The 9604-nt window shown below is 49.4% G+C and overlaps 1 protein-coding gene across 2 annotated transcripts; it reads left to right on the top strand.

Moving 5' to 3' along the window:
* The first annotated feature begins 1275 nt into the window (after positions 1-1275).
* LOC307044085 (uncharacterized protein) lies at positions 1276-8111 on the top strand. Of its 2 annotated transcripts, XM_079689127.1 has the most exons (3): positions 1276-1401; positions 1489-1966; positions 7943-8111. In XM_079689127.1, exons 2-3 carry the CDS (start codon positions 1726-1728, stop codon positions 8083-8085), a joined length of 384 nt encoding a protein of 127 aa, XP_079545253.1. In that variant the 5' UTR covers positions 1276-1401; positions 1489-1725; the 3' UTR covers positions 8086-8111. The 2 variants fall into 2 exon arrangements, 1 of the variants encoding a protein (XP_079545253.1); XR_013809516.1 differs by lacking the exons at positions 1276-1401; positions 1489-1966 and adding an exon at positions 7479-7855.
* Positions 8112-9604: the final 1493 nt, after the last annotated feature.

The following is a 9604-nucleotide window of genomic DNA, read 5'->3' as shown; positions in this document are numbered from 1 at the left end:
TCAGCGTGGGCCATGCATTTGCCTCTCACGGGCTGGATCTGGCCCGCGGGCCGCTAATTGGGGTTGGCTGGTATAGATGATACCTCCGTCGATGATCCGGGGGGGTGGAGGTGGTGTGGGGGGGGGGAACCAGTCTGCTCTCTACAACTGGTTTCAGCTTGCTGACATGGAACGTTGGGTGGACCTTGAGGGACTTTGGGAGACATAGGCGAACAGCAACAGGGTTAATAACTTTTGAAATGGGAAATGGACCAACGAACCGGGGAGCCAGTTTCCTGGAGGCAACGTGAAGAGAAAGATCCTTGGTTGACAACCACACTCGTTGACCGACCTTGTATTTAGGAGATGGACGTCGTTTAAGGTCAGCCAAACTTTTCATGCGGGTCGCACTTCTCTGCAACATCTGGCGAACTCCCTTCCATACCCGACGACAGCGGCGAACCAAAGCATGTGCTGATGGTACAATAACTTCCTGCTCGAGCTCCGGGAACAATGGAGGCTTGTATCCATGGACACATTGGAAAGGAGAGATTCCGGTGGCTGATGTGGGTAAGGTATTGTGTGCATACTCAACCCAAATCAGATGTTTGCTCCAGGTGGTAGGTTTCTGGGACACCAGACATCTCAAACAGGTCTCCATTTCTTCATTCTTCCTCTCTGCTTGGCCGTTTGACTGGGGATGGTATCCGGACGTCAGGCTCACAGTGGCTTGGATGAGGCGACAAAACTCCCAACAGAAACGTGAAACGAATTGTGGGCCTCGGTCTGAAACGACATCGCTTGGGAAACCATGGATACGAAAAACATGGGACAACATGGCCTGTGCTGTTTCTCTGGCAGTAGGCAATTTGGACATGGGGATGAGATGTACCATCTTGGAAAAACGATCAATGACTGTGAGTACTGTGGTGTAACCTGCCGAAGGTGGAAATCCTGTCACAAAGTCCAACGCAATGTGCGAGCATGGTCTGTTGGGAATGGGCAGAGGTTGGAGAAGACCTGCCGCAGCTTGACGAGAAGTCTTGTTCCTAGCACACACAGGACATGCTGCCACATATTCTGCCACATCCTTCCCCATAGCAGGCCACCAGAATCTGTGTTTCACCATAAAGAGGGTCCTCTTGGTTCCAGGATGGCAGGAAAGAACAGATGTATGGGCCCAATGAATCACCTGAGAACGAAGTGTCCCTGGAACAAACAGGCGATTCTTGTCACAGTCCAAACTGTGTCCCTGTTTGTTCCCCTGTGTGTGTGGAGAGGGTGTGGTTTCCATTGCAGGCAGCAGCCTGATTGCTCTCACCTGGCCGTCCGACTCAGCTGTCCCTCATCATCTAATCAGGACACAGCTTATCTACTCCAGTCTCCCAGCAACTCACCGCCAGATTGTTTTCTACACCAGTGGTATTACATCCTCCTGGCTGCCCATTCAGTTATCCTGTCTGCCTGTAATTCCGTACTCTTTGTAACTAGTTTCTCTTGTGTTTCCAGTGCAATCCCTCGGCCATCATCCACCAGAGCTTCCAGCCAACCTGCCTGCTTCTTCCTGCATCCTACCTGCCTGCCTTGTAATCAGTCCAGCCTCTCACTGCCTACCTCCACTCCGGACCTCCATAATCACCAAACCTGCCTGAGTCTCCGAAACAATAAACCATTTAAACATCTTCAGTCATTGCCTGCGCCTGGGTCCTGTTTAAAACATAATCCTAACAGAACAATCTGGCCACCATGGACCCAGCAGGCCCGGACCCAATTCGTGAGGCTCTCTCCAACCAAGGCGTCCTCGTGGGCCGGCATGACCAGATGCTCAGAGAGGTTATGGATAACCTCGCATCACTAGCCGCCAATGTAGCACAGATGGGACATCACCTCAACCTGGTTTCAACTCATCTTGCTCCGCCTGCTCCTGAGGATCCAGCTCCCCCACAAGAGTTAGCACAGGTTCCAGCCCAGCCCGCTCTCCCTTCACGTGAGCCAAACATTCCCACTCCAGAGCGGTACGCAGGTGCCTTAGGGACATGTAAATCTTTCTTAATGCAGTGTTCTCTTGTGTTTGAGCAGCAGCCGTCTACTTATGCTAATGACAGAGCTAAGATTTGTTATATGATAGGTTTACTTACAGGTAGCGCCTTAGCCTGGGCAGCAGCTGTATGGGAGAGTCAGTCCAACCTTTGTTATTCTTATCCAGAGTTTACAGAAGAAATGAAGAAAGTTTTCCACCACCCCGTCAGCTGTAGGGACGCTACTAAATGCCTCCTCTCACTGCGACAGGGCTCCCGTAGTGTAGCCGAATACTCAGTGGAATTTAGGACCTTAGCTGCAGAGGCGGGGTGGAATGACACAGCGCTTCAAGGGGTTTTTCAAACCGGGCTAACTGATTCTGTTAAAGATGAGTTAGCAGTCAGGGACGAATCAGCTAACTTGGATGAGTTGGTCTCCCTAGCCATAAGACTGGATAACCGCCTTAGGGAGCGCCGTAGGGAAAGAGCAAGTCGATCTCCTGGGTCACTCCCCTCTCGCCCTGTCTCGTCTCCTCTCGCAAGATTCAGGTCGGAGACTTTCCCAAGTCCTAGTGCTCCATCTGAAGTCTTTTCTCCTCTCCTGTCTTCAGAGGAACCGATGCAGCTAGGCAGAGCCCGACTCACTCCCCAAGAACGTCTCCGGAGAATAAGAGAAGGACTTTGTGTCTACTGTGCTCACTCCGGTCATCTCGTGGACACATGCCCCCAGCGCCCAAAAGAGGGTGCTCGCCAGTAAAGGTGGGGATACTGGTGAGCAAGGCTGTTTCTTCCTCAACCCCCCAGACCTGCAAGCCTCTTGAAGCATCACTGCTGTTAAATCGACAGTCTCTCTCTCTGCCTGCCCTATTGGACTCTGGGGCTGATGAGAGTTTTTTGGATGCCCAACTGGTTGCCTCAGCCGGCATCTCAACTCAACCTCTGACAGCTCCTCTCAATGCTCAAGGTCTGAATGGGAAGCTCCTGGCACACGTTACCCATGTCACCGAACCCCTACATTTCGTCCTGTCCGGTAATCACCATGAAATGATTCAGTTCCACGTCATGTCCTCCCCTCACACACCCCTAGTTCTGGGCCAGCCATGGTTAAGACTGCACAACCCCCACATGGACTGGTCGGAGAATCAAGTAAGGAGTTGGAGTTCCTTTTGTCACTCTTCATGCCTGCGGTCTGCAATTCCCCCAACAGAGGTCGGTATTCCTCCAGTTCAGCAGGAGCCACTCGACTTGTCCGCTGTCCCTCCGGTTTATCATCGCCTGGGAGAGGTTTTCAGCAAGCAGCGAGCTCTTTTTCTGCCCCCTCATCGCCCTTACGACTGCACAATAGATCTTCTTCCTGGGGCATCTCTCCCATCCAGTCGCCTGTTTAACTTGTCCCGAACTGAGCGTGAGGCCATGGAGACATACATCAAAGACTCACTGGCTGCTGGCATCATAAGACCCTCTTCTTCTCCCGTCGGAGCAGGCTTCTTCTTTGTATCCAAGAAGGACCGCTCCCTACGCCCCTGCATTGACTACCGGGGCCTTAACAACATCACCATCAAGAACAAGTATCCACTGCCCCTCATCAATTCAGCCTTCGAACCCCTACAGAAGGCCACCATTTTCTCGAAACTCGACCTTAGGAATGCTTACCACCTGGTCCGCATACAGGACTGTCTCAGAAAATTTGAATATTGTGATAAAGTTCTTTATTTTCTGTAATGCAATTAAAAAAACAAAAATGTCATACATTCTGGATTCATTACAAATCAACTGAAATATTGCCAGCCTTTTATTATTTTAATATTGCTGATTATGGCATACAGCTTAAGAAAACTAAAAAATCCTATCTCAAAAAATTAGAATAGTTCCTCAGACCAAGTAAAAAAAAAAGATTTATAACAGCAAAACACAATCAAACATTTGAAAATGTCCATTAATGCACTCAGTACTTGGTTGGGAATCCTTTTGCACGGATTACTGCATCAATGCGGCGTGGCATGGAGGCAATCAGCCTGTGGCATTGCTGAGGTGTTATGGATGCCCAGGATGCTTCAATAGCGGCCTTTAGCTCATTAGCATTGTTGGGTCTGGTGTCTTTCAGCTTCTTCTTCACAATACCCCACATATTCTCTATGGGGTTCAGGTCAGGGGAATTTGCAGGCCAATCGAGGACAGTAATGCCATGGTCAGTACACCAGTTACTGGTGGTTTTGGCACTGTGGGCAGGTGCCAGATCATGCTGGAAAATGAATTCCTCATCTCCATAGAGCTTTTCAGCAGACGGAAGCATGTAGTGCTCTAAAATCTCTTGGTACACAGCTGCATTTACTCTGGGCTTGATGAAACACAGTGGACCAACACCAGCAGCTGACATGGCTCCCCAAACCATCGCTGACTGTGGGAACTTCACACTGGATTTCAAGCAACTTGGATTTTGCTCCTCTCCAGCCTTTCTCCAGACTCTGGCGCCTTGACTTCCAAATGAAATACAAAACTTGCTTTCGTCTGAAAAGAGGACTTTGGACCACTGTGCAACTGTCCAGTGCTTCTTTTCCTTAGCCCAAGTCAGACGCCTCTTCCGTTGTCTTGAGTTCAGAAGTGGCTTGACCATGGGAATACGGCTATTGTAGCCCATTTCCCGGACACGTCTGTGAACAGTGACTTTTGATACCTGGACTCCAGCTTCAGTCCACTGTCTTTGAAGCTCCCCCAAATTCTGGAAGCGACTCTTCTTCACAATGCTGTTAAGGCTGCGGTCATCTCTCTTGGTTGTGCAGCGTTTCCTGCCACATTTCCCCCTTCCAACAGACTTTTTGTGGATTTGCTTTGAAACTGCACTCTGTGAACAGCTTGCTCTTTGAGAAATTTCTTTTTGTGTCTTACCCTCCTGATGGAGGGTGTCAATGACGGTCCTCTGGACAGCAGTCAGATCAGCAGTCTTCCCCATACTTGTGATTTAGTTTACTGAACCAAGCTGAGTGTTTTTCAAGGCTCAGGAAACCCTTGCAGGTGTTTCGAGTTAATTAGACGATTCAAGTGATTCGTTGAACACCCTACTAGTATACTTTTTCATGATATTCTAATATTTAGAGATAGGATATTTGAGTTTTCTTAAGCTGTATGCCATAATCAGCAATATTAAAATAATAAAAGGCTTGCAATATTTCAGTTGATTTGTAATGAATCCAGAATGTATGACATTTTTGTTTTTTTAATTGCATTACAGAAAATAAAGAACTTTATCACAATATTCTAATTTTCTGAGACAGTCCTGTACGTCAAGGAGACGAGTGGAAGACGGCGTTCAACACTCACCAATGCCCCAGCTGTCTTCCATGCTCTTGTGAACGATGTCCTCGGTGACTTCCTGAACCGTTCAGTATTTGTGTATCTTGATGATATCTTGATATTCTCACAGACCATGGAGGAACTCACCCAACATGTGCAGCAGGTTCTACAAAGGCTCCTCGAGAACAAGCTGTTTGTCAAAGTAGAGAAATGCAAATTTCACGTGGATTCAGTGGATTTCCTGGGCTACATCATTGAGCAAGGTCAGCTGAGAACAGACCCAGAGAAGGTACAAGCAGTGGCACAATGGCCCAAACCTTCCACCAGGAAGCAGCTCCAACGTTTCTTGGGCTTTGCAAATTTCTATCGCCGGTTCATCAGAAACTACAGTCGTGTTGCCGGTCCTCTCAACCAACTCACCTCCCCAGCAATCCCCTTCTCGTGGACTACTCAGGCTGAGGCTGCCTTCTCTGAGCTGAAGAGACGTTTCACCTCGGCTCCTATTCTTATGAACCCTGACCCATCTCTTCAGTTTATTGTTGAGGTTGATGCATCCAACACCGGTGTGGGGCGGTTCTATCACAACGCTCAGTCTCCGACCAAAAGCTTCACCCTTGTGCTTTTTTTTCCCGACGACTGACAACCCCTGAGCGCAACTATGATGTTGGCAACAGGGAGCTGCTTGCTGTTAAGCTTGCGCTTGGAGAATGGAGGCACTGGCTGGAAGGCTCTGAACATTCATTCATTGTGTGGACAGACCACAGGAACCTGGTCTACATACAAACTGCCAAACGATTAAACTCCCGTCAGGCACGCTGGGCATTGTTTTTTGGGAGGTTCAACTTCACCCTTACCTACCGACCTGGTTCTAGAAACCTTAAACCTGACGCATTGTCCCGGCAGTTTGCAGTGGATCAGGATTCCATAGCTCCTGACACCATAATCCCCGCTACCAGAGTGGTGGGCGCTGTAACATGGGAGATTGAGAACTCAGTGAGGAAGGCACAGAGAGACCATCCAGACCCAGGAAATGGTCCAGATAACCGTTTGTTTGTACCTGACTCTGTCCGCTCACAGGTTCTCCTATGGACCCATGCTTCCCGCTTTGCCTGCCACCCGGGTGTGAGTCGGACCCTATCCCTCCTGAGACGACACTTCTGGTGGCCTTCTATGGAAGCGGACTCTCGAGCCTTTGTGCTGGCCTGCACTATTTGCACCCGTAGCAAGTCTTCACACCAGGCTCCTATCGGTCTACTCCAGCCTTTCCCAGTCCCTAGTCGTCCCTGGAGTCACATCGGCCTAGATTTTGTTACCGGCCTCCCGGTTTCACAGGGTAACTCGACCATTCTCACTATTGTCGATCGCTTTTCCAAAGCGGTTCATTTTGTGCCTCTTCCTAAACTCCCCACAGCCTCTGGAACTGCTGACCTCTTAGTCAATCATGTGGTCCGGCTCCATGGCATTCCAACAGACATTGTTTCCGACAGAGGGCCACAGTTCATATCTCAGGTATGGAAAGCATTCTGTCGAGCACTTGGAGCATCTGTCAGTCTCTCCTCAGGCTATCATCCTCAGACTAACGGGCAGGCCGAAAGAGCCAATCAGGACCTTGGAGCTGCACTTCGCTGTGTCACCTCCCGGAATCCCACCTCCTGGAGCTTACATCTGCCCTGGATTGAATACGCTCATAACTCACTGTCTAGTGCTGCTACCGGTATGTCCCCATTTGAATGTTCTCTTGGATATCAACCCCCTTTGTTCCCAGCCCAAGAGGATGAGATCGCAGTTCCCTCTGTCCAAGCCCATCTCCGTCGTTGTCGTAGGATTTGGAACGATGCCCGCTCTGCCCTTCTCCGCTCCGATGAACGCAATCGGCATATTGCAAACCGCTACCGGACCGCAGCTCCCCAGTTCCAACCAGGTCAAAAATGTTGGCTTTCTTCAAAGAATATTTCTTTACAAGCTGAGTCTAAGAAGTTGAAACCACGCTTCATTGGCCCCTGTGTGATCGAGCGCATAATCAATCCATCTGCTGTTAGACTCAAGCTGCCTCCCTCCATGAGAATTCACCCAACCTTTCATGTGTCCCAGTTGAAACCAGTGTTGTCCAGCCCTTTGTACCCTCCAGCCATCTCCCCTCAACCCACCCTTGTTATTGATGACCACCCGGCCTACACGGTACGACGGCTGTTGGACATTCGCCGCCGGGGCCGTGGGTACCAGTATCTGGTTGATTGGGAGGGTTATGGTCCTGAGGAGAGGAGCTGGGTGTCCCGCAAGCTCATTCTATGTCCCTCTCTCATTCGGGACTTTCGCAGGGACCACCCAGATAAGCCTGGTGGTTCGCCTGGAGGCTCCCGTTGAGGGGGGGGTACTGTCACAGTCCAAACTGTGTCCCTGTTTGTTCCCCTGTGTGTGTGGAGAGGGTGTGGTTTCCCTTGCAGGCAGCAGCCTGATTGCTCTCACCTGGCCGTCCGACTCAGCTGTCCCTCATCATCTAATCAGGACACAGCTTATCTACTCCAGTCTCCCAGCAACTCACCGCCAGATTGTTTTCTACACCAGTGGTATTACATCCTCCTGGCTGCCCATTCAGTTATCCTGTCTGCGTGTAATTCCGTACTCTTTGTAACTAGTTTCTCTTCTGTTTCCAGTGCAATCCCTCGGCCATCATCCACCAGAGCTTCCAGCCAACCTGCCTGCTTCTTCCTGCATCCTACCTGCCTGCCTTGTAATCAGTCCAGCCTCTCACTGCCTACCTCCACTCCGGACCTCCATAATCACCAAACCTGCCTGAGTCTCCGAAACAATAAACCATTTAAACATCTTCAATCATTGCCTGCGCCTGGGTCCTGTTTAAAACATAATCCTAACAATTCTGAGGACACCCTTTATGGTTTTTGTGATCCGTCCAGACCAGGAAATCCTGCTCCGCTCCCTCCAACCAGTGCCGGCACTCCTCCTAAGCCATCTTCACCGCCAACAGTTCCCGATTTCCCACGTCGTAATTCCTCTCAGCAGAAGATAGCTTACGGGAGAGATATGCACACGGATGAAGTTTGTTGTCCCCCGCTGATTTCTGGGACAGTATAGCTCCAACGCTGTCGTTGGAGGCGTCCACTTCCACCACAAACTGTCGTAGGCGATCAGGTACAGTCAGGATGGGAGCTGTGGTGAACCTCCTCTTCAGTTCCAGGAAATATTTATCTGCCTGTGGATTCCACACAAACTGAACATGGGGAGAGGTAAGGGCATGGAGAGGAGAGGCAATAGCACTGAAATTGCGTATGAAACGTCTGTAAAAGTTAGCAAACCCCAAGAATTGCTGAACTTTCTTTCTAGTGTCTGGCGTTGGCCAATTAGCCACGTCACTGACCTTAGCTGGGTCCATTTCCACCTTGTTAGGGGAAATCACATAGCCCAAAAATTCCACAGTGTTCACATGAAACTCAAATTTTTCGGCTTTCACAAACAAACGGTTAGCCAGGAGTCTCTGCAGAACAAGGTGAACATGGTTAACATGAGTATTCTCATCTGGAGAAAAGATGAGAATATCATCGAGATACACAAAACAGAAAACATTCAGGAAACACATCATTAATGAGGGCTTGGAAAACAGCAGGTGCTTTACAAAGTCCAAAAGGCATCACCAAATATTCTTAATGTCCTGTAGGCGTATTGAAACCTGTTTTCCACTCATCCCCCTCCCGGATGCGCACAAGGTGATAAGCATTCCTTAAGTCGAGCTTGGTGAATATCTTGGCTCCCTGTAACAGTTCGAATGCCGTAGGGATATCTGTTCTTAACTGTGATCTGATTTAGCGGACTGTAGTCAATACAGGGCCTCAATGTCCCATCCTTTTTCCCACGAAAAATTAACCTGCCGCTGCTGGGGATGAAGACGTCCGAATCAAACCAGCTTTAAGTGAAGAATCTATATATTCCTTCATGGCCTCCCTTTCTGGCCCAGAAAGTGAGTACAATCGTCCCTTGGGAATAGTAGAGCCCGACAGAAGGTCTATGGGACAATCGTACGGTCTATGGGGTGGCAAAGAAGTAGCTCGTGTTTTATTAAACACCTCCTTGATGTCTAAATAACACGCCGGAACTTTAGCCAAATCAGGAAAGTCAGAAGGCTTAGAAAAAATGTCACTGTTATTGCCTGATCCCTGCTTAAAGTTACTTGATCTGTGCAAATTACTCAACCCTGTTTTACTGGTTAAACAGGAACGAGAGCACTCATCCCCCCACCCTTCAACCCTTCCTGTCTGCCAGTCAACGTGAGGGTTGTGTTTAACAAGCCAAGGGTACCCCAA

This window comes from Notothenia rossii, assembly GCF_949606895.1.
Source record: "Notothenia rossii genome assembly, chromosome: 6".
Classification (NCBI taxonomy): domain Eukaryota; kingdom Metazoa; phylum Chordata; class Actinopteri; order Perciformes; family Nototheniidae; genus Notothenia; species Notothenia rossii.
This window is presented reverse-complemented; position numbering and strand designations above follow the sequence as displayed.